Here is a 26,405-nt window from a genome sequence, read left to right on the forward strand (position 1 = left end):
TTCCTCTTTCCAGCCCTATTTTCAGATCTGCCCTGATTTTCAGCTTTATTTTCAGATTTACCCTTTTTCTCAGTCTTTGCCTCTTTGACATGTGACTTGGCATCATCATCGTGGAATCCTGCATCCTCTCCATGGAGCAATGTGTCGGCTATAGTAGCAGCTTCTATAAGCTGAGACATGTTGGAAACAGTGGACTTAATGCAAAAATCCAAATACCCCTTTGGCAAACCACAAAATTTACTTCTCCACTTGCTCATGGAGGGGTACTGTGTGATAAGAAGTAACTGGCAGCAAAGCATCCCAAAACTTCTTATTATACTGATCCAAGTTCTTGCAATCTTTGAAATTCAACCGATTCTAAGTTGTCATAATGTCTACTTCAAAGGTACTTGTCAACCGATTTGAAGCAAACATTTGCTTGAACTGGACCCAAGTGGTAGGTGACTTCCCTTAAATAAGAAGTGTAGACCACCACTGCAATGCATTTCCCTTAAAAAATGTGGCTCCCTTGCGTATCTTAGATGCCTCTGTGAAGTTGCCTCCAGAATAGGCTGCATCAAACTGTTGAATAAAAACAAGTGCTTTCAGCCTATATTGTGCACCATTGAAAGGCTCAAACTTCATGCTTTTGCCACCTTCATCATAGTCCTTCCGCGGACCTATGGGAGTCAAGTTATCATAAATGGGCTGCTGCAAAAAGGGTGCATTGGCTATTTGAAGCACCTACATGACCAGTACCGAATCCTTGTGCTCCAACAGTCTGTGGGGGGTGCCGATACATATCCATATGGCCCACTTTGTGCCCCAAGCATTATGCTTATGCTGCCATACATGGGATTAGTCATTCCACTTGCATTACCCGGATACATTAGGTGTTGTGTGCCATGCATTGGCTGCTGCATACCATAGGGATCTATGCCATACATTCCTGTATATCGTGCGTGTCCAACCATAGCATGAAAAATGGTACCACCACCAAAGTATCCTTGATGTCCCATGCTTGCATGTGCATAATTGCCTTGCTGCCCATGTTCCCATGGATTGGCACTACCAAGTCAGCCATGCATTTGCACCTGCTACCCCACGAATACCAATTGTTTGTGCTCATCAGGCATTTTGGGCTCTTCTAAAGAAGGCTTGGGCATTTCCTTCGGTTCTTGTGGATGTCCCAAAGCTGTAGAAGGTGTCTTCTTCTCTTTGCCTTTGTTGTCCTTCTTTGGGGCATTCAAGAATCGAGTAAATTGGGGATCCTTTGCCAATTCAGCAAAAAGATTTGCTACTGTACGCATTCGATCCTTGAAGCTATCCTCAAATTCTTCAGCCCCTTCTGGTCATCAGCCTCTTTATGCATTGAAGTGCCAACATTTGGGTCATTTCCCACATTTTCAACATGCTGTCCATGCTGGGAACCATGCCCAACATCAGTCATTGCATTTTCCCCTTCACCACGTGATTGACCAAGGAGTGATGCATCCTCTCCACTTGATCCCGTATGACCATGTGAAGACATGCTTGTTGTAATTCACTGCTGAGAACAATTTCAGCAATAATTCAATAGTCCCAAGTTGCAATCAAGTACCACGGGCCCACCAATTCAAAGGATTTGATGGTATCCTGGCAATGGAACCGTGTAACTAGCTTTCCTTCCGTGGATGGGTGGTAAATCCCTGATTACAATCTAATTACAGCAACAAACAATAAATGCAAATCTGAAAATACAAATTTACCTACTGATCTTGGACAATGCACACTTGATTGGCCCCAAAATTGGCGCCCCTTTCGGTATTTTTTAAGCTTTATTGAAGAAGAAGTTGACTTACAATGGAATTCTCTCGATCCCCTTCGCAATCCAAGCTTCCCTTGCTGTCCAAAGTGACCAGCAAGTCTTCAATCTGTTTTGCCCCTTAATTTGGGCACTTAATTGGCCTTCATCTACTTCATAGATGATGGAAATACCCCAAATTCAATGGTCGGTTAGTCCTCCACCTGGATTTAGCTGAAATCCACCTTCAGCCCTGAAAAATCCAAGTCTTGGAGCTTCCAATTTCTAGCACGCTTCTCGAGATTGTTGCTAAACTCTAATTTCTGCTGTAAATTAGGGTTTACAGCAGAGAAAATTGCAATTTCTTAGCCTCCGATGGTCCAAATGTTGAGATCTTCAGAGCAAGGCTGTGAAATGGCTGAGAAATGAGAGAGAAAGGTGTAAAGAGAGAAAATTCAGAGTTTTATCACAAAGAATGACTGAAAATCAGTCAAATGCAGCTGTTGCCCTTCCTTATAGCTTGTAGATGCAAAGAACTGAAGAAAATCAGTCATTTACTGCTGCTACCCTATCTCAATAGCATGTAGATGCTGTCACTTGCTGTTGATTGGTCTTCTCTTGCCCTTGGCTGCCTCAAAAGGTCCTCCAATGGCTGCAAATTAGACTAGCAGCATCTCCTCTCTCTCTCTTGTAAGCTAAATACACTAAAAATGCCTCTCTGTAGCCTCTAAAGACGTTTTTTAGTCTTGCATGGGCATTTTTGACAAGTGGCAGCCTTCCCAAATGGTTTTTTCAGCATTATCCCTAATTAAATATTAATTTTCATTCTTTAAATACTATTAATAATTATTTCGTTGCCCTGAAAAATAATATGACCGGCCAATAATTAAATTGGCTAGGCGACTTCCATTCCTGAGTGTCTTTGCGCAATCTTTGACTATCAGATTGGTGGTAGGTACCATTAAACACCACTTCTCTAGTGTCACCAAACAATTGATACTTATGGCCAAATAAATTACCTAGGCCAACAATTGTTACCAAATACCTCAAAGTACTTATGCAACATAACTTATAGCAACTTTTGCCTTTGACATTCCATGATTTTCTTGGGTCCCCGGCTCGTAAATTTACTTTAATCCCAGTTGCACCTCACATGTACAACATTTACTTAATCATGTGATTAAAAATTAATTCACATGTTAAGTGAGGTTTCAAAAATACATGTCCTCATGAGAACTTCCATTCCTGAGTGTGTTTGCGCCTTTGACCATTAGATTGGCGTTAGGTACCATTAAACGCCACTTCTCTAGTATCACCAACTGACACTTATGGCCAAATGAATTCCCTAGGCCAAGAAGTGGCACTAGATACCACCAACTATTTGTGCAACATAACTTATAGCAACTTTTGTCTTTGATATACCTTGATTTTCTCAAGCTCTTAAGTCGTAAATTTACCTTAAACCCGATTACATCTCACATGTGCAACATTTACTTGACCATGTGATTAAAAAATAATTCTACATGTTAGGTCAAGTTTCAAAAATACATGTCCTCATGACACTTTGTGCCGCAACATCATGCCAATATTGCTATACCTGGGGTTATGCATATTACCAACCAACCATAGTCGAATACATTGGGCTTTGCACATGTGACATTAATGTGACATTAAAAGTGATATTTAATGTCACATTAAGGTCATAAATGTGGAATGTGACATTAAATGTGATATTTAATGTCACATTAAGGTAAATCTAGGGGAACATGCACGAGAATGACCGTCCGGGCTCTTGGGCGCCCGAACGGGGTTAAGGGGTGCCTAGAGAGTAAGGGAGTCCAGGAATAGTAGGACTCCAGGTTGTTGACGGCTGGCAAAGGGATCAGGTTAGAGGGCCAGCACTTATCTAGGCGTGGCTGGAAGGTGAAGGATACTCGTGCTTTCATCATTTTTTGAGTTTTCTGACTCTCCGTCATCTATCATTGGTATCAGAGCCTATGGTTCAACGATTAGATCCGTTAAACTGTCAGAAATCTGTCAGGTTGTCAGTCGTCAGTCTTTGTAACGTCGCGTGAGCACCAGGCGACGGGCCGTGAAGGAAAACGAGGAGGAGAAGCGCCACGTCACATCGTTGAAAACGAGACGGGACGGGCCGTCGGAACGCGCCGTGAAGGAAAACAAAAAGAAGTGCAGCGCCACGTCACGTAAGTGACATCTAACGTTACGGGCAGAAACGTAACGGGCACTCACGTAAGTGACATCTAACGTTACGGGCAGAAACGTAACGGGCAAAGAAAAAAGAAAAAAAAACGTAGGTCGCGAGGACCAGGGTCGCGAGGACCAGACCAGGCAAGGACGTGAGGACCAGGGTCGCGAGGACCAGATCAGGCGTGGAGCCGCCAGCATCAGACGTGGGTCATGAAAAAACGTGATTCTGTCATGATTACTGTTGACGGGTAAATCCGACTGCTCCCGAGACGGATAGGACTGCGACTGCTGTGAGAGGGACAGAAGAATGTCATATACAACTGAAGCCACTGTCTGCCATTAAAAATCAGGGAAGTACTTTATCTTGTATGCAAATTTCTTATTTTTGCTTTCCAATTCCAGTGTATTAATGGCAGAAAAAGGGAAAGAAAGGGTAATGGAAAGTTCTAGTTCCGGGGATCAACCTATGGTAGATCCCCATGAACCAGACATACAAGAAGAACAATGGGAAGAATTTTTTGCCACGCGAGAGCAATTTGATGATCTTTCTGCTCGTGTGCAAACTCAGGGTGTTCAAATGGAATTTTTAACTCAAACACTTACTGAAATAAAATCTCAGTTAACTTTATTGTTGGAAAAAGATAAAAATAAGATAGAAATCTCAGATGTCTCATCTTCATCGAAAGATTTAGATGTGACTATGCGAGATCCTAAAGAACCCCAAACTTATCATAAATTGAGGGATAGTCTGGTTTTAAAGGATATGAAACCACCTCAATTTTACGGGGAGGAAAAAGATAGGAATAAAGATACAATCTTTAATTTCCTCCAAAAATGGGAAGATTTACATAAATTGAAAAATACCCCACCACATCTCCAAGCACTGGAGGCTAGTTTAACTTTGGGGCCTAAAGCATATAAGTGGTGGCGAACCTTAAAGGAGGCGAATAAAATACCTGAAACTTGGGCTCAATTTGAATTTGTCTTTTTAAAAGAATTTCTTCCTGAAAATGAAATGGAAAGAAATTGGGAAGATTGGGATTATGTCAGACAAAAGGGACGACCCCTACTGACATACCTGGAGGAATATCGTGAGATAATCCTCAAACTGGAAGGAATTGATGAATTCCAAAAAACAAGAGGATTCATTAGGGGACTGGATAAAGCCTGTAAAAAGGAAGTAAAACGGAGTTTACCTAAGACGCTTGAAGAGGCAATTAAATTTGTATTAATTTATGAAGATAGTACGCGTTTAGGTACACTCACTAGTCTCACTGATACGGAGCCCAAGTCTAAGGAATTGGAAACCTCAAAATTTGTGGGCAAATTTAAAAGAAAAATGCAATTTTTCAAGGGTAAAAAACAACCTTTTGAAAAGAAACCATATATGAGGCCAAAGTTAAGTCCTGATGACTTTGATAAGGCCAAAAAAGAAAAATTGTGTTTTAATTGCCTATCCCCTAACCATGCTGCTTGGAATTGCCCTCAAAAGAAAAAGGGGGAAGACAAAGGAAAGGACAAGGGCAAGGGAAAAGAAAAACAAATCCATGTAGTGCAGACCTTAGAATTAAAGGGCCATGAAAAGTATAAATCTTTAAAGGTCTTGCACATGGATGTACAACATAAGTGTTGTATGTCAACTTCTATGTGGCAGCCTACTTTTGGGCCACATGATTTACTTAGAGTACATGGATTGATAGCTGGAAAAGGGGTTAGAGTCATGATTGATGACTCTGCCACACATAATTTTATAAATTATGCACTTGTCAAAAAATTGAAACTTTCCCAACAAAACAGTGAGCATCAATATGTTGTTCGTATGATGCAAGGCCAAGACAATAAAATATGGGATACAATGGTATCCAATTTGGAAATCGAGATTCAAGGATATAAAGATAAGCTTGATTTCCAAATAATGAACATGGAAAGAGCTGATATTGCTCTAGGGAGGGAGTGGCTATGGGGATTGGAACCATCCTTAAAACGCAGCTATCACCATAATACACTGGAATTTGAAAGGGATGGTAAGATTTTTGTCATTGAAGGTGAACATGAAGTATCTGATAATCCTTTGCTGTGTTCTACTGAAGTTCAGAAGCTGATAAAGAAAGAAGTTTGTGAGGTATATATGCTATGGTCTCTTCCTGTACAGAATACTTTTACTTTCTGTAATATAAAGCAACAATTTTCTTATGTTTGTGAATTGAATGTTAATAATGAATTGAATAGTTTGTTAGATGATTTTAAAGATGTGTTTCCTTCTGATTTACCAAGTGGCCTTCCACCAGATAGGGATGATATAAATCACCCAATTGATATAAATAAGGATACACACCCAATTTCAAAACCACCGTATAGGTTAAGTGAAACACAGCATCAAGAAGTTGAAAAACAAATTAAGGATTACCTGGATAAAGGGTTTATTCAACCCAGTAATTCACCTTGGGCTTCACCAATTTTAGTGGTAAAGAAAAAAGATGGTTCTATGCGACTTTGTGTTGACTATAGAGCACTTAATAAAATAACGGTGAAGAATAAATTTCCTATGCCCAGAATGGAAGATCTTTTTGATCAATTGCAAGGGGCAAAATTCTTCACAAAGATAGACTTAAGATCAGGCTATCACCAAATAAGAATTAAGGCACAAGATGTTTCCAAGACGGCATTTTGTACTAGATATGGGCATTATGATTTTTTGGTGATGCCTTTTGGTCTCACTAATGCACCAGCTACCTTTATGAAGCTGATGAATAGTGTTTTACGGCCCTATCTAGGACATTTTGTAGTAGTCTTCTTGGATGATATCTTGATCTTTAGTAAATCAAGAGAAGAACATTTGGAACACTTACAATTAGTATTCCAACTGTTAAGAACACATTCCCTTTATGCGAAGAAAACTAAATGTGAATTCTTTGCACAAGAGGTCAAATATTTAGGGCATATAATCTCGAAAGAGGGAATCAACATGGATCCAGAAAAAGTAAGGGCAATTATTGAATGGCCACCTCCAAGGAACCTGGAAGAGCTGCAGATCTTTCTAGGTTTATCTGGATTTTATCGTAGATTCATTCGAGATTATGCCAAAATAGCTGTTCCAATGACAGACCAACTTAAAGGGAAAGGGAAAAGTTTTAATTGGGGAACAGACCAAAATGAAAGTTTTCAAAAACTTAAGGTAGCTATTGCTACAGCTCCAGTATTATTAATAGTGGATCCCAATAAACCATTTGTGGTTGAAACTGATGCCAGTGATAAGGCAATAGGCGCGGTCTTATTACAAGAAGGTCGACCAGTTGCTTTTGAAAGCAAGAAATTAGATCGTGCAAAACAGAATTACTCTGTTTATGAGAGGGAGCTGTATGCAATAGTACATGCAATGAAGAAATGGAGGCACTATTTGTATGGTGCCAAACTTTTGATTTTATCGGATCATGAAAGCATTAAGTGGCTTAATGATCAACCAGATTTACACGGGCGTAAAGCCAGATGGGCCGAACTCCTCCAAGAGTTCGACTATGAGATAATATATAGAAAAGGAAAGTATAATATAGTAGCTGATGCACTCAGCAGAATGCCCATCATTAATGAATTGAGTTTTACTCAGTTCACTTCCAACTTGCTTGAATCTTTAAAAGGGAAATGCCAGGTTGATCCGCGACTCTGTGTGGGTGATTGTGGATAGGTTAACCAAAATGGCTAGGTTTATTCCAACTTCAACTGATGTTAAAACACCAGAATTGGCTAGATTGTTCCTAGAGAACATATACCGATTGTATGGCCTTCCGGCAAATATAGTTTCTGATCAGGATAGAAAATTTGATAGCCATTTTTAGCGTGCGGTATTTAGGAAATTGGATACTAAACTTAGCATGAGTACGGCGGATCACCCGCAAACAGATGGGCAAACTGAAAGGGTTAACCAAATTCTTGAAGATATGCTTAGGGCATATGTAAGTAAAAGGCAAACTAATTGGGAAGAGTATTTACCGATAGCAGAGTTTGCATATAACAGTGCCAAGCACTCTTCCACTGGATATAGTCCATTCATGTTAATGTATGGGTTTCAGCCCAAAGCTCCTTTTGCAGTAGGACTGCATAAGGAAAAGGTTCAGGCAGCTAAAGATTTTTTGGAGGATATGAATAATATGTTAAAATTTGCTCAAGAAAATATTAAAAAAGCTCAAAATCGAGCTAGAGCATATGCAGATCCTCACCGAAGAGACATCTCCTTTGAAGAAGGAGAATTGGTCTATCTTAAGGTGCCTGAACAAACTAAAACTATGAAAAAGGGACATTGTCCAAAGCTTTCACCAAGGTATTGTGGTCCTTTCATAATACTTAAAAGGGTGGGAGAATTGGCTTACAAGCTCCAACTACCTGCTGGTAGTAAAATACATCCAGTTTTTCATGTAAGCAAATTAAGGAAGAAGCTGGGTGATTTGGATAATATAATCTTAAATGATGATATTGAGGAGTTATTCTATGACCAATCTAATCCACATGAACCAGAAAAAATATTAAATGTTCGTAATAGACGAACGAGGAATACTATTTATCAAGAATGTTTGGTTAAATGGAAAGATTGTTCAGAAGAAAGCTCAACATGGGAGCGAGTAAGTACTTTAAAGAAAAGGTTTCCCAATTTACAGTTAGACCTTCCAAGTATCGTTTTCGAGGACGAAACTGATTCTTAAGGGGAAGGAAATGTGACATTAAAAGTGATATTTAATGTCACATTAAGGTCATAAATGTGGAATGTGACATTAAATGTGATATTTAATGTCACATTAAGGTAAATCTAGGGGAACATGCACGAGAATGACCGTCCGGGCTCTTGGGCGCCCGAACGGGGTTAAGGGGAGCCTAGAGAGTAAGAGAGTCCAGGAATAGTAGGACTCCAGGAAGTTGACGGCTGGCAAAGGGATCAGGTTAGAGGGCCAGCACTTATCTAGGCGTGGCTGGGAGGTGAAGGATACTCGTGCTTTCATCATTTTTTGAGTTTTCTGACTCTTCGTCATCTATCAGCACACTATGCATGGGTTGCTATATATCATAAGAAGTTGCATCATACATCCTCGTATGCGATCCCTAACCCACCATAGCAGTAAAACTAGAACCATCACGAAAGTAATGTGGCTACCCTATAATTGTTGCTTGCTGCGTTGTCCAAAAAGCATTGAATTGGCACTACCAAGATGGCCTTGCATATGCATCATTTTCTTACATTCACTATCCACATTTTGAACATTATGTTGTTCTATTGGCTCTTAAAGATAATCTCCTCTTCTTGCCTTTGCTGCCCTTCTTTTAAGGGGTTCAAAAAGCGTTTGAACTGAGGATCATTTGCCAACTGCATGAACATTTCAGATGCTATCCTTAGTTGATCTTTAAATTGGTTATCAATTCCTCTTTCTCTTGCTGCTCATCAACTTTGAAAGGAGTAGAAAGATTCACATTTTGGTCTGATTTTCTCATTCTCAGCTTGCTATCCATGCTCCGTGCCTTGTTCAAGATCAAGCACTGCATTCTTGCTATCTCATTATTTGAAGATATTTTTGTTGTAATACTCAACTGAATATAATTTTATCACTAGAGTAAATTTTCTGACCTATTAGGTGCCTAGACCCACCAAGTCAAGGGAATTGATAGTATCCCCATGATGGAACTATGAAATTAGCATTCCTCCTCGGATAGGGTGGTAAATAATATGATTAAGCACTAATTACAACAAGCATAGAATTCACACAAACTAAAAAACATACTTTACCACTTTAATGTTGGACATTGGACACCTGGTTGGCACCGAAATTGGTGCTCCTTGTAGTATTTCTTTTTCTTATATTGCAAATGGAAGGAGTACAACTGAGATCCTTTGATCTCCTTTGCTAATTCAAGTGCCTCGCTGTCAAAATTGACCAGCATGCTTCCAAACAAAAAATTAGAGTTTACAACAGAGATTGATTGAAATCTCTTCCTCTAATGGCTCAAATCGTTGGAAAATGCTAAGATAACTTGAGAGATGACTAGGAGATGAGAGAAAATGTTGTTAAAAAAGAAATTTCAGAGTTTCATCACGAGAAACGTTGAAAAGCTATTGTTTCCCTGCTTAAACAGCCTTGGAAACCTGCCACTTGGCCCTTGGTTCCTGTTGTTTCTATGCAGCTTATAGCGCCTTCGCTAGGTCCTTGCTATCGTCTCATAGTTGGGTTAGAGGCTTGTCTCACATATCCCCAACTAGAGTTTTCAAGAGTAATCCGTTTAAGGCCTCTCTGTTTCCCTTGCTCTTTGGTGGCCTTCCATTTGATTGGATTTTTCTATGGAGAGAGGGTCTTCATCCTTTGTTGACTTTCTTCATTAATGGACCTCATCAACACTGGTACTCTTCTTGCCAACCTCCGATCTGCATCTCCTTTGGCTTTCTACCATATCCAGGATCTAAGAGGGGGTGTTAGCAGTCGTATCGTGTGTGGTCATCTCCTGCCTGTGAGCCTCAGTCTAAGTTAGACGAGGACATTAGAAGCTCTAACATTGTATTTGACTGTCATTTTATGTATTTTAGACACTTTAGATGGAGGGCACGTTAGTGCATTTCTTTTTGTGCACTTTTGGCTATTTTTTAGTGTTTAACCATATTTAGGGTTTTTACATTGTTTGCCTATATATAGGCGGCCTACCCTCCCACTCTCATTATCCAATATCCATCATTGATCTCCACTACATTATCTGGATATGGTAAGTTAGGGTTAGAAATCTTGGAAGTCGTTCTTCTCCTCCTTCAAATCAGCAATCTCATCAATGTAGAGGTCAGAGAGTGTGGGTGAGGGGGCAACCTTGCATCACATCAATGGTACTTTGGACTATATTAAACATCCAACTGGAACTCATACTTTGCCTATGACCAATTCATAGTCTTAGGATGCCCCATCATCAATGGTAGAACTCCTATGGCTTGTGATAATTATATCAATATGTGGGTTACCTTTCATAAATGCTGTAGGGTGTAGAACATACATGCTGCATGGAACAAGAGAGGGTTTGGGTTCACAAGCCAATCCGTGTTGCACATTGCTTGCATCCCCTTTTGGTATAGTGAGGTTCTGTATGTAAATGAGCTTGAAGAGGGATTGTAAGATTATTCAATAAGTGGTCTAATGGAGATATTTTCATCATTATGCCTCTTGAGATGATCTCCTCAAGTTTCATAATCATACTCTCTCATTTGCACACCACACTATAGAGTTGTGTGAAACATAGCTTTAGCTTGTGTCTTGGTGGGAGAAGTGCAGCTGCTTCAAGATATATTTACTACATGCATTCTTGGATGTGTACCAAATACGGTCGTGCCATCCAAACCAAAATAAGTAGTGCCATGATGAGCCATAGCATGACATCAATCCACCATCAAAGTACCACGCATTGTTGTTAGGAACAAGAGATACAATACAGTAAATGATACCCTAAGATCTCATAAGGTATGGTATGGTATTATATTAGTACAATTTATTTTTAAAAAAACCTTTGCCATGATTGTCCCACATTTGGATGCATATCTTGCTGTCCAAAAGGCATAGTATTTGCCTCTAAGATTCCCATGCATTTATTGTCCTTGTCCTAAAGCAAACATTTGCATTTGTTCATTCAATGCATTGGATGGATTTAGAAGCAGTGCTGGATCCACTTGGGTGATTCAAGGTGTCTCAAAGCATTAGAAGCTTCCTTTCCTTTTTACCCTTGCTGCCTTCTTTGGGGACTGCATTAAATTTAGTGGAATGTGGATCTTTAATAAGTTGTGATAAAGTATTGCTCCTAATTGTTGTGCCTTGAGTTGTGTATCCGAATTGTCTTCTACTTATTGATTGTGAGCATCTTGATGCATTGAAGTTTCAAGTTCATGACCAATATCAACATTTACACCATGTTGCTATGAGAAATGACACCAGCTATGGTGGAGAGAGAAATGAGAGACAGTGATAGTGAGTGAGTTGAAGCGAGAGAGTAGAATGTACTTGTTGAACTAAAAGATTTGAGTGAAAGTACGACTCTTGTTTAGGTCATAAGTTGACCTAACTAGCCTTCCACCAACTAGAGTTAAGTTAATTTGCTCTAGAGCCTAGTGTCGCTACTTTAAGTTTCTAAGACATTAGGTATACACACATTACATTAAGTGTCCACACCACACTAAATACATTGGGCATTGCCAGAATTGACAAATTCTAATACCCCAATGTAGTGCCAATGTGATGAAGTACAAGGATAATCAATCACCAAAGGATAATAAGTTCAAGGACTTTCGAAAAGCCTCAAACTTCTCACGTGGTAATGCTTTGGTGAAAATGTCAGCAATATTTTCATGTGTGGATACATACATCAAGTTGATCTCTCTTGCATAGTATCTCTCTCTGACATAATGGTAATGCACCTTAATGTGTTTCGTGCGAGCATGAAACACAGGATTTCGCGCCATTGCAATAGCACGCTAGTTGTCAAAAAGAATGGGCGTGGGATCTTCCAATGATATATATAGAACAGCCAACAATCTATATAGCCATACACATTTCACTATTTCTTACTTAGCTAGAAGTGCTTTTCAGGTGAATTCGACCAATCTCGACAACCCATCGACTTCGAAGGCCCCATCACCCACTCAATCCACTCTCTCCCTCCACAACCTCAACCATTTTGATATGCTTCATCTCCACGTCCAATCCCTGCAAGGTCCCATCATCGACCTCCATGGCAACCCTTCAACCACGCGGGCCCTCATCAACAAAGCCCACAAGTGCCATGGGACTGGCACTCCACTAGGAGGGGGTAAGGGCCAAATAAGCATCAATTTTTGAGTGTCATGCACGAGGATCCTGTTTGATACCATAAAGAGACTTATGAAATTTGTAGATCATATGCTCTTTTTCCATTAACAACAAACCCTTGAGATTTTGAAAATAAATATCCTCATATAGATCCCCATTCAAAAATGTTGTCTTAATGTCCAATTGATGTATTTTCAAGCCATAATTTGCAGCTATAGCGATGACACATCTCACTGTACTAAAGGTTTCCTCATAATCTATGCCCTACTTCTGTGCATGGCTTTTTGCTATCAATTGTATCTTATACCTGTCAATAGTGCCATCAGCCTTGTGTTTGAGTTAAAAAACCCATTTTGTCCCAATAGCCCTTTTACCAGGTGGTAATTCCACAAGATCCCATGTGGAGTTAGTGGCAATAGAGTCTAACTCTTCCTGCATGGCTTGCATTCAATGTACATCTTGTTGAGCTTCCTCCAAGGAGGTAGGCTCATCACATAGTAACAGGGAATGGCCGTCCCAAGGCCTCAGAACGCGGGAACGTTGTCCCGAACGGATGGGCTGAATGGGGACGCCAAAATGGGACGGGGACGTCCCCTTGTCCCGTCCCCAACAGCCGTCCCCTACCCCGTCCCCTTATCATGTCCCTTGTTAGGGGACATTTTTGACAGTTTTTTTTTTTGGGAGGGGGGAGTGGGTGTCTTTTAGGGGGTGGTTTTTTAGTATGTTCTTTGGTAGTATACATTCACCCACACAGTAACATGGGACCGATTTTGGGGATAGGGATGGGAATAGGGACGGGCCCATGGGGACAAGAATAATAAATTGCCATCCCTTGTTACCATGAGAGGGGGCTCTAACATGGGGATGGGACTAGGACAAGAAGCTACAAAATGGGCATCCCCTATTACTATGCCCACACATCCATCCACCACATCACATGCATACATTTTCAAATGCTATTTATATATGCCGTTCCCTCCCGTGTCCCACCCTTGGTCCCCATTCCTTGCTTTTAGCCGTCCCCCATCCTTGACCCCGTCCCCATCTCTCTTCCCGCTCCCCGTTCCATGTTACTATGGCTCATCATCATTAACAGTGAGCTCATGAACACATGCTCATCACAAACATCATCTACTTCCATAAATCAACTAAATGTGCCCCCCTTGCTTTATGTGCTACATGTCTAGCAACCCTTGTAGTGCACTAAGGTAAGGGAGCATCCATTCCTGGAGAGTTTGTAATAGCCATCTAGGGACTGTTTTAGTTGCATTTACAATAGCCCTTTCATGATGTACTGCATCTTCCATTGCACGAGGCAATCCAAGATCAAGTGCTTGCTGTTCAGGATGTGGTGCAGCAACAACTTGCTGTAATATGTCTGTCCAGCCATTTACAGCAGGTCTGGACTCCAAAGAAAGTGGCAAAATACCCTCAAAGACATCACCAATGTCATGGGTTGCTGGCATCTCAAATTGATCATGTGAAAATGCAACATTTTCAGCCAAGATAACATCCTGACTCACAGATACTTTTTGTGGGTGGATCATACAAATGATAGCCCTTGCTTTTCGAGCTATAGCCAATAATAATGCACTTTACTACTTTGTCATTGAGCTTTCAACAAAGCTCTTTCAGAACATGTGCATACGCTGTGCATCCAAACGCCCAAAAGTAAACAACCTTGGGTTTCTTGCCATGCCAAGCTTCAAATAGCGTGATCGTCTTTAGAACTTTGGTGGGAGTATGATTTAAGACATGATTCGCACATTGAAGACCCTCAAGCCAAAACTTGCGTGGCAACCTCTTGCTTTTAAGCATACAATGAGTTATTTTCATAAATGTTTACTTTTTCCTTTCAACAACACCATTTTGCTGAGGTGCCATCCTAACAATGGCTTGATGCATGATGCCATTGTCAAGTAAAAATGTCTCAAACGCATGAGACATGTATTCCCCCCCTCTACCCATACAAAATGTCTGCATTTTTATGCTAGTTTCAGTCCTCAATCTTTGCTACAAGATGTTTAAAATGCATAAACACATCAGATTTTTCTTTCAGCCCATATACCCATGTATATTGAGAGTAGTCATCAATAAAAGTGACAAAATAAAGATGACCCCCAAGTGCAGGTGTCCTCATGGGACCGCAAACATCGAAGTGGATAAGTTGCATTTTTCAGATAGCATGCACTGCACTATCCTTCACGAAAGAAAACTTGTGCATTTTGTCCAAAATACATCCCTCACATGCATGGGGAGGTGGGTTCTCTAGTGAAGGCAATGCATCTACCATCTAATACCACTGAAGGGTCATCAGACTGCCAAAACTTGTATGTCCATAGTGGGCATGCCATAGCTTCACATTCTGCATTGTAGGCAAAAGAGTACTAACTACTAGAGTATCATGAGACCGTCTATCATACGTATCCAACAAGAAGAGGCCCTTATATAGGGTGCCAGATAACCAAAGGCATAATCAATCTCTTTGTCTATGATAGTGCATTTGTCATCTTCAAAGATGACATGAAATCCTGTCAGAGTGCAGCGGTGCGGAAGCGTAGGACTGAGAGAGAGAGAACGCAGAGAGAGAAGAGAGAGAAAGAGACAGTGGAAGATGAAAATCTGCTGTATAAAGTGTGCTGAATACAAAGATATGCAGATATATACACGGGCGCAGTGCGCTGGACTGCGTGTCTCCACCTCGACGATGCAACCTGCTATTCACCTCGAAGTCCGCTGCAGTATGCACTATCTCCTGTCTGAAATCTGCGAACAGAGACGAAATCTGCGCATGTCACTGGTCTGTAATCTGCGAGCAGAGAAGTGTAGGAGACTGCTAGGGATGTCGGCTATTTATAGCCAGAATCTGGACAAAATAGGGCACAGAAAAATATCATGTCGGCTACATTAAATGCAGCCTACTGACTGCACTGGTCGGACTGCCACGTGGCAGTCCGATTGTGCAGTCCGACTGCACACCTGCCACTGCACTGGCTGTACCTGCCCTGCTGCCCCTGATCAGGCTGTGATCTCTAACACCCCCTCCCAGAGCCTGGGCAGGGTAAAAGCCTGAGGGATCTGGAATGTCTCCGAAGTAGAGCCTGGGGAAGTGCCTTCGTAAACAAATCCGCAAAGTAGGACGAGTCTGGGGGCACCCAAGCTCCTCCAATAATCTCCGAAGCCACACAGCCTCACATGTGGTGGAAGACACGGCCCGATACTCTGCCTCTATAGACGAAAGGGCTACCATGGGCTGCTTCTTGCTACTCCATGAGATAACACCTGCACCCAAGGTAAAACAGTAACCTGTAGTAGACCGCTTGTGGTCCACATCACCGGCCCAATCCGAGTCGCTCCAACCTGCAAGGACAAGATCTGAACCATCTGTCCCTGCGGGGTAATGAATCCCTAAATCAGACGTCCCCCTCAAATACCGAAGTATCCTCTGAGCAGCCTGCCAATGCACCGTCTTAGGTTCACTCATGAACCCTGCCAAGAGCCCAACAGCAAAACAGAGATCGACCCTAGTGTTGAGAAGCCAAATCAAGGACCCAATCAACTGACGATAGCGGGAAGCATCCGCCATAGGAGAAACTGAATGGGAAGTGGCCTTCCAGTTCGGATCCATAGGAGTAGAAAGGGCCCGACAATCCTCCATCTCAAAAGACACCAAGAGCTCCTGTATATATCTCTGTTGAGAGATGAAGATCCCCCTCTGAGACTGATAAATCTCATGGCCCAAAAAGAAATGGAGTAGACCCAAGTCCGTCATCTCCGACGTCCGATGTAAAGCTGACTTCGTCTCTTGGACCTGCTGTGCATCATCACCTGTGACAATCAAATCATCAACATATAATACAAAAAGCACACAACCAGCCTCGGAAGTGTGAACATAAAGCTGCGGATCGGCCTTAGAACGCCGATATCCCAGCTGAGACTGGAGGAACGAATCAATCTTCTCGTTCCATGCACGCGGAGCCTGCTTGAGGCCATACAAGGCCTTCTTCAACCTGTAGACTTTCCCATCTGAAGATCCAAAGCCAGGAGGCTGCTCAACATAGATCTCCTCCTTCAAATCACCATTGAGGAAGGCCGACTTCACATCCAACTGGTAAACAGGCCATCTCCTATGGCCAGCCAAGGCAAGAACAGCTCTAATGGTCGCCATACGAGCTGTGGGGGCAAAAGTATCATGAATGTCAATCCCAGGGCGCTGTGCAAAACCTTTAGCAACAAGGCGAGCCTTGTGCTTATTCAAAGAACCATCGCTAAGGTATTTGGTCTTGAAGACCCACTTGACGCCAATCACCTTCTTATTCGGGGGGCGGGGCACGAGTGACCAAGTGCCATTCCTCTCAATAGCCTCCAACTCGGCTTCCATAGCTTTCTTCCATGGTGTGGACTGTAAAGCCTCCTTCACGGAGGTGGGTTCTCGATCCTGCATAACACGGGTCATCAAACAATAGTTAGAGCAAACAAGCTCCGTAGAATGTGCCTGTTTCGTCATATTTAGTTGGTTATTCATGATGAATTGATTATCCTAGCTTATTCTAATTTTTGTCTGGTGCACCGTCACCCCTGCCTCTGTTTGTGTCTCGGATTAAAACATATCACCATAATTTGTCTCCGTCTACGGATCAATCGACACTTTTCACACATTTTTCGAATAGAGGCGCGAATTTTCATATCTGTAACTCCAGGTTGATTTAGTAAGTTCGTGTTATGAACCAGGCAAGCCTCTCTTCCTTGATGGATGCCCTAACCCTTCCCTTTGCTTCCTCACGATCAGAAAAGAAAATCTATTAATTGAAAACTCAATAAACATTGAATAGTCAAAATTTCATTTAAGTATCGTTTATTTGCTTATTCTTGAGGCGATACGTGATTCGTCCCTTGGTAAGATCATAAGGACTTAGGTGCCGCCGTGACCGCCGCGGACCAACCTGCGGTCCCCACTCCTCAGGAACCCCCTCGATCCCTGAATCACGGAGTGTGTCACGGGCCCATCGAGGAGGAGGCCGAACCTCCCCTCATCTTTCTCCATCAGCAGAAGACTCTGGAATATCCACCGTTGGTAACTCCTCAGGGGTGACCGGTGGAACGGTAGACTCTGTGTCAGAAACAGAATCATAATCAAAAGGCACGGGCTCCAGTGGAACTGTAGAAGGAGCCCAACTCTCCCCTGGATCTCCAAGAACAGGATGCTCCTCACCCGTTGATATGGCCGGAACCTCCACAAACCGCACATCGCGGCTAGTGTACACATCCCGCTTGACGGGATCATACAATCGATAGCCTTGGGACTGGGAGCTGTAGCCAACAAATATCTGTCTTTGGGAAGCTGCTTCAAATTTATCACGGTGAGCCTTGGGAATGTGAATATAGGCATCACACCCAAAGACCCGGAAGTAAGAAACATCTGGCTTCGTCCCAAAATAAGCCTCAAACGGGATCATCCCTTCCACGGCCGAAGTAGGGGATCAATTAAGGATGTGGACTGCAGTAGCCACAGCCTCGGCCCACAGAACCTGAGGGGTCTGTCGGTGCTCCATCATGGTGCGCGCCATCTCGATCACAATGCGGTTCTTCCGTTCAAGAATGCCATTTTCTTGAGGAGTGTTGGTATTGGCAAACTCCTGGTGAATTCCTTTATCTGCACAAAACCGAGCAAACTCATTAGAAACAAATTCACCGCCCTTGTCGGAGCGCAAGGTCTTCAACTTCCGGCCCGATCGGTTCTCCTCAAAGAGAAGCCAATCCTTGAAGTGTGAGAAAGCTTCTGACTTTAATGCCAAAAAATAGGCCCATCTCATTCTGCTGTAGTCATCTACGATCAGCATGAAGTACGAGCTCCCACGCAAGGACTCATTCCTCATAGGGCCACATAGATCCGTAGATACAAGCTCCATCGGTGAAGTAGACCGCCGCGAAGCTGTGTGGGGAATGGCATCCCTATGCTGCTTCCCCCGAATGCAAGAGACACATGGCTGCTGACTCACCACTATATCCGGCAACCCTCGAACAAGCTGTCCACGTGACGCCCTCCGAAGATAATCATAGTTGAGGTGACCAAACCGAGCATGCCATAACTCTGACTGTGACTGAGAGGTAAGAAGAAGAGTAGAGAGGGCGGTGGAAGACTTCAATTTATAAATGCCGTTCTCCTCATATCCGGATGATAGAACCTTCCTCGATCCACGATCGAGGACTCGCACCATAGTACTGTCAAACTCCACCAAAAGGCCAAGGGAGCAAATCTTATGAACGGACAGGAGATGGTACCCTAAGCCGGGTACATGCAAAACCTCTGAGGTATGGGTACCACCTCGTCCATCTGGAATAAGCTGCATCTTACCCCGACCTGCAATAGATACTGAAGAGCTGTCTCCAATGAGAATCTGCCCACGCGAGGGTCGCAACTGGGCAATACCATCTGATGAAGGAGTCATGTGCCGGGAGGCACCACTATCAACGATCCACTCTCGAGCCTGGGGAGCCGTCATCGCAGCATCAGAAGCATTCGGTGAAGCGTCCTCAATGACAGCTAGATGAAGAAATGCAGTTGATGAGGGTGCAGCCACTGCTCCAGAATCCTTGGTGTCCTTCTTGTCTTTGTCAGGGCAATCCTTCTTCCAATGGCCAGTCTTTCCACAAATATGGCATGTGGATTCTTTGTCCTTGTCCTTGTCCTTGTCCTTCTTGGACTTGTTATCCCCCTTCTTCTTCTTTTGGTCCTTCCCCTTCTTCTGAGAGGCTTGACCTGTCAGCGCCTCCGACTTGGAAGCATTCTGTCCCTTTAACTGTTCCTCTTGGTCCAAGACCATAGGAACCAACTCTTCCCACCGAAGAGTAGACTCTCGCCCCGAAGCAATAAGGGCAGAGTAAAGTGTACCGAATCGTGGCGGCAACTGGGACAATAGTGTGATCGCCATGTCTTCGGAGGAAATCGGCTTCCCTGCATTCTGAACCTGCATCTGAAGCTGCCTTAGCTTGTTAATGTGCTCCTGCAGCGAAGAAGACTTGTTTACGGACAAAGTCCGCATCTGTACCTCCAAAGAAACCCGCTTCATAAGGGTCATCCGATTGTACATCTGATCAAGCTCCAGCCATATCTCTTGAGCCACCGTCAAGTGCTCGATGTGAGCGATCATGGCTGTAGTACATGATAGAAAGAGAAAGGAACGGATCCTGGCATTCAGTTTGTTCCAATGAGACTGAGCCTTGGCCAACTCCGCACGAGCATCGGAAGAGAGTTTGGACTCATCTCTTACCGAGGGCCGGTCGATCTCCTCCTGTACAAGCTCCGCCAAATCATAGGACTCAAGGATGGCCAACATCATGACGCGCCAAATGCGGTAGTTGTCGCCGTCGAGCTTCTGATCTGTAGGAAGAGCCGGTAAGACAGGCACCTTCCGGTCCATAATCGCCTGGAACTCCAAGTCAATCTCTGTAGACATCTTCACCTGTAATGCCTTCACAAATGCAAAAGCAGCCCCCTCTGACTGGGAAAACTCAGCCTGCTAAGGCTCTTCCGCGTCCTGAACCTTCTTCACCCGCCGGAGGCGATGAAAAAGCAAAACCTGCGCTTGTAGGCTGAAAACTCAAACTTCCTCCGCGTTAAACAGCAGTAAACAGCAGCAAATCCACCACCTGAACTCCTTTCCTGTGCGCCCACACTTGCTTCAGCCTTGTTTCAAGGCGCAGCCCTTCTGTCTGCCCTCAAACGCAAAAAACGCAAATTTGTGTCGCGATAGAAACTCCTCTTCAGGTTGATTCTGCGCTCAGTCAGCCCTCTAACACTGCTCTGATACCATGTTAGAGTGCAGCGGTGCGGAAGCGTAGGACTGAGAGAGAGAGAACGCAGAGAGAAGAGAGAGAAAGAGACAGTGGAAGATGAAGATCTGCTGTATAAAGTGTGCTGAATACAAAGATATGCAGATATATACACGGGCGCAGTGCGCTGGACTGCGTGTCTCCACCTCGACGATGCAACCTGCTGTTCACCTCGAAGTCTGCTGCAGTCTGCACTGTCTCCTGTCTGAAATCTGCGAACAGAGACGGAATCTGCGCGTGTCACCGGTCTGTAATCTGCGAGCAGAGAAGTGTAGGAGACTGCTGGGGATGTCGGCTATTTATAGCCAGAATCTAGACAAAATAGGGCGCAGAAAAATATCCTGTCGCCGACTGTGCAGTCCGACTGCCTGTCCGGCTGCACACCTGCCCACTGCACTGGCTGTACCTGCCCTGCTGCCCCTGATCAGGCTGTGATCTCTAACAAATCCATGCTTATTGAAACCAGATATAGACAACATATTTTTTGTGATGCAAGGCACAAAAAAACATCTAGAAGCATGAAATGGCTACCATCTGTAGTAGTAATCATGAGTGAACCAATGCCACATATATTATAACTGTTGATGGTCGCATATGTAACACACTTCCCTACAAGGGTTAAAGACGAAGATGTAAAGAGACTTTCTAGAAGTGATATGCCTGGACACCCCATTGTCAAAATATCATTGTGTTTCAGCAACGTTAAATGTTGAATCAGCCATCATAGAATCAAAACTGCATAGTCCTCCTCCACAAAGTTGGCTGTAGTATCACCATCAAAAGATCTGTTGGGTGATGTCTCCTGGACAGCCAATCGGGAGTATTTCTTATTTTCTTTGGCAAATTGTTTTTTGCATTCATCAATATAATGACCAGGCTTTTTGCAGTAATGACATTTTCCCTTTTTCTTGGAATTTTTGTGTCTTGGGCAACCTTATTTGATGGCTATCCCACATCAGCCTTTTGTCAAAATTTCACATTCCGCTTGACTTTCCTCGTCTCTGTACTTTTAAAGCATGGCTACATCATCCGAACGTGATGCAACATTCTTTCAAATTTGTTTCTCCTGTAGCAAGAGGCTTTCCAATTCCACAAATGTAAGGGGCTGCTACCCCCTTTTTAAAGACAACATCAACAATGTATGGAGTCCAAGATACAACTTAGGAAGTGAGTTCAGTGTGATATTTGCCATTTTTGTATCCTGAATAACCTTATCAACGCCAAGCAGTTGCTCACACAAATCGTGTATGTATGTGAGGTGATTTTTCATATTGTCACGCTCATCCATATTTACGTTAGCTAGCTCTATGCCTAGGTAAGATATATTGGCTTCATTACATGTTGCAAACATATGTTCTAGTACATCCCAAGTTGCTGTTGAGATCCTACAAGATTAAATATGCAGAATAGTAGCTCTCTTTACTGAAAAGGCAATCAAAGATAGGGCTTGTGCATCCTTCAAGTTCCACCTCCACATATCCTCTTTAGTAGGGGGAGGGGGTGCAGCAGCAGCAACAACTTGTCCTCTAGCATTACGGTGAAGTGTTTGAGGTGCAAGGCCTCTTGGTCATTGTAGATCACTAGTGACACAATCCCGCAAATCCTTTGCCACAAGAAGATTGCGCATCATGAAACTCCACAAAGGGTAGTTGGTTTCATTAAGCTTGTCCTCTTGATTGAGAACACCAAGGATGCTGCTCTGGCCCTTATGCCCCTGACGTGCCATTGATGCACAACAATTAGCAGTCAAATACTTCAGGCTGAAGTATAGAATGTAATCTACTAAGTACCAAAAATCGCTACATGGATTAATGAAAGTAACAATTGTCACAATTCTTGACAGATGCACCCAAGGTTGCTCAAATCAGCACTTACCTTGCAATTTACAACAATACACTACTATACCACACTTGCCTCGAAATGCGTGCCCTAAAAGACAATTCACAACAGTTTAATACTAAATTTTCCCAAATTTTAGATCCCCAAAATTCATTGCCAAATTTGATTGACGTAGAAAGATAATGCTGTTGTAAGACTCGTTGTCTATTCTAGAATGCTTATTAGGCAAAGACCCTAATTTCTTCCCAACATTTTAAAGAAATTGAAAAATTTTATACCTTACAATTTGAATTTCTATCAAAATATTGCATCAGGCTATGTGCCAACAAGAACCAGCAACGGCGGTAATCCACCTCTAATGCATGTTAGAGTCTTGAGACCATAAAGCTTTAAATTTCTTGCACAAATCTTAAGGAAATTGTGCAATGTCAGTGTTCACAGTGTCGAACCATGCACAAAAATCCGATTTGGTCAAAAGTCCCAAATGCCAGGTGTCTCAGGATGTGTGCATAGAGTTCGAGACCTTTAGGTAGGTAGCGGAGTTGGCCAAAGACTCGATGTGGCAAGTCAGACTTGGTGGCGGGCAGTTGGGTGGCGGCAAAGGTTGCTGGAGCTCAGGCAACGTAGGTGGCGTTGCAGTCAAAGATGTTGGCGGTAGAGGAGGCATTGAAGATTTCAGATGACATTGAGCAGGGTATAGGAGGTGGCGTCAGGTGGCGGAGCAAGTGCAAGAGGCATTGCAAACAGTGGCGTCAGCAGATCAGGCAGTTGAAAGAGGAGCAAGGGAAGGTGGCCACATAGGAGGCGGCGCATGTGCAAGTGTAGAGACCAGTGCTACTTTTTCAGGTAGGCACAAGAGATGGCAACAGCCTTGGTGGTAATGCCTGCAGAGTGGCGGGCAAGGACAAGTGTAAGTGGCGCTTCTGGCACCGATAGGAGGTGCAATGCACAGAATAGAGGGCGGATGGGGCCGAGGGAGCTAGAATAGATAGAGGAATTGGCATTAGTAGGGATTGTTGAAGGCACTGCTTCTCGCGCTTGTAGGAGGTGTAGTGCATAGAACAGTGGGGAGATGGGGGGTTAGGAGTTGGAACAGATGGAGGAACTGGCACTACCAGCAGTTGCTGGATTTGGCGGACTGGGTAGTGCCGCTGCTGGTGTCAGACAGCAGCGGTGCTGCTGTGGTGGAGGAGCCTCAAGGCGTCGCTTTACACAAGTGGTGCAACGGGTGATGGAGGCAATGGCAGCAGTAGAAACTCAGCTGAGCTGAGCTATGCAATGCTCACAGCTCCTCTTCCTCACATGAAAGGAACCTAGTGGCAGCAGGACCTAGAATGGAGCGGCACCGGCTAACAGTGGTGGAGCGGAACTCACACATAGAAGCTGATCTGATACCAAATGTGAGAAATGGCAGCTATGGAGGAGAGAGAAACAAGAGACAATGACAGTGAGTGAGCTGAAGCAAGAGAGTAGAGTGTACTTGCTGAATTGGAAAGAGTGAAAATACAACTCTAGTTTAGGTCATAGCTTGACCTAACGAGCCTTCCACCAACTAACTAGAGTTACGTTTATTTACCCTAGAGCTTAGTGTCACTACTTTAAGTTTCTAAAACACTAGGTGTACACACCCTACATTGATACCTTAATAAGTGTCCACATCACATGAAATACATTAGGCACTACCCAAAATTGACAAATTTGAAGAGTTGCCCATGTTGAAAGCCCATTACAAGATTGGGCAATGCATTATTTTCATTGTGTTCAGATTCTCATCATCATAACAAGATTCTTAACTACTTCAAATTAGCAAGCCATCTACTCAAGAGAGTTGATGTATCCTAGCAATGGAACCATATAACCAGCCTTCATTTGAAGAAAAACCGGTGGAACCCTTAAATACACTGATTACAATGAGCAATTAATACATAAAATAAATGATAAATTGAGAATCAAGCACTTTAGCCTATATTGCTCTCAAGCAATTTGACACGAGCTAACATCAATTGGCCCCAAAAATGTTGGCAATTCTTGTGGTATTTCTTTTCACATTAAAATCAGCAATTGTTACATGTGGAATAGGCTGAATTCCCAAGAAATTGGTAGGCCACAACATGAACTCTAGGAATATGTGCGAGCTCCAAAGCCACAGCAAAGCACAATCCCACAAAATTCTAAAACCACCCATTGTTCTCTTTAACCAGCAACCCTAGAATTCAATTTGCCCTTTGATTCCACGTCCTTGAGAGCCCAAATTGAATCTTCTCTAGTTGGAAACAAATCAACCCTGATGCAGACCACTAGATCTCACTGACTCTGCAGTCCCTGACTGAATTTCTGGGGCATGCATCCCATTGCAGCCATGCAAACCCTAGTCCTTACTTGTACAGACTTGAATCAGCAAATTCCCAATGAGCAACACTTCAGGTCCAAAATTGAGGCTGGAATAACCAATTTCCTTCAGCAGATTGCAAATGCATCTGACATTGAAGAAAGAGAAACAGTGAGAAGGAGAGAGATCTCTGATTTTCAGCCTGAAAACATTGATCGTAATCTGTTTTCAGCCTAAAATAGTGACCAACATCATTAATCCTCAATTTCCCCTTGTGTTTCCAAATGCTCAAGGAGCCAAATTGAATTCTTCAAATCTTTTGCTAATCTTCAGATTCGTAGCAACAATCCTTCACGCATGGTTGAGATTTTCTGGCATGCATTCCAAGAAAGCTATGCAAATCATTAGTCAGTCAAATCATTGTTGAAATTCACTGCTGGCACACATTCCAAGACAGCAATGCAAATCTTAATTTTTCTTGAAATCGGCTCTATAGTCAGTCAATTCATTGTTGAAATTCACTATTGAGGTGTCAATTGGCATGGAGTGTTAGTTATTGTACTGTCCCCATGTATGAACTCAAATTATTGTGTGCAAGAATCCTTGTTTAGGTGTGAAGACCTTATACACCACCTAGCATTAACTCTCTCTTCTGCCACGTGTTTAGGTGTGAAGACCTTTTCTCTTATCGCTCTAAGGAGAAAGTTTGGCATGAGATTGTCCTCATTTGGTTAAATCCCATTCTTCTTTGTAGAGGGTTCCCTTGTAATTTCTATTCTAAATAGTTGTTTCATTCAAAGCAGAAGGGCCACTTTGAACATTTGGGGTGATTGAATGAGATTTGGAGACTTGGATTTTGATCTTGAAGTGATGATCTGGAGTCTTTTTAATTAGCAGTATTTGGAAAATATAGTATTATTTTTACCTTGATATTGTATGTCTTGCATTGGAATGATATTGTAGATTATAAATCTATAATGATTAATATTGTGCCCTGAAATGCCATTGAAGCTAAATTCTGATTTCTGTGCTTGGGGGAATCATAGGTGATATGTGATGTGTTGCGTTCTGGTGGTTATCCTGGAAGGAGGACAGGGAATCAGCCTCCACTCTTCTTTGCAGCAGATGACTTTGAATATCAGGTGAGGCAAGCTTCATTCTTCTTCATATATTTGTGTCAATCCAGTGATTTTTTTTGAAGTTTAGCAGGGTGTATAGTCCCGTCAACATCCTTGAAGAAAGCTGCCATAAATAGAAACCTGCCAGTAAATACAGTTGTTATCCATAATTTATGATGCAATATATTATGCCATTCACTATAACTATTTAAAGTATGAATCATATTAATCTTGTCCAATTGAAATTGCTTTTAATGATACCTGGGAAAATTGAATGTGTGCCATTTGAACTATGCACGAGATGAACAACACTTAACAAGTTTTTAAAGCTAATAAAATTTGGCCAAAAACATGTCATACAATCTGATATGTTGTCTTGATGAAGAGTACCTGATGGCTACACAAGAACCTACCTTGATCGTAGAGGCAATGGATATCTTCTTTCAAGTAGCCCAATTGAATGTGTGGTACTATTTTCTTTTCTTTTCTTTTGATGGCCATAAATG

The 26,405-nt window shown here is 42.7% G+C and overlaps 1 protein-coding gene across 6 annotated transcripts in view; it reads left to right on the forward strand.

The window, feature by feature from the left end:
* The window catches only part of LOC148021291 (hydrolase family protein / HAD-superfamily protein), a 163,880-nt gene that overhangs the window by 95,408 nt on the left and 42,067 nt on the right, over positions 1-26,405 (forward strand). For all 6 annotated transcript variants that reach the window (XM_087699148.1, XM_087699152.1, XM_087699151.1 and 3 more), the window contains one exon: positions 25,828-25,923. In XM_087699148.1, the coding sequence (XP_087555274.1) occupies positions 25,828-25,923 (96 nt within the window). The remainder of the gene's footprint in view (positions 1-25,827; positions 25,924-26,405) is intronic.

This window comes from Lygodium microphyllum, chromosome 18, assembly GCF_053477565.2.
Source record: "Lygodium microphyllum isolate KBCC chromosome 18, Lygodium_microphyllum_v1.1.10, whole genome shotgun sequence".
NCBI lineage: Eukaryota > Viridiplantae > Streptophyta > Polypodiopsida > Schizaeales > Lygodiaceae > Lygodium > Lygodium microphyllum.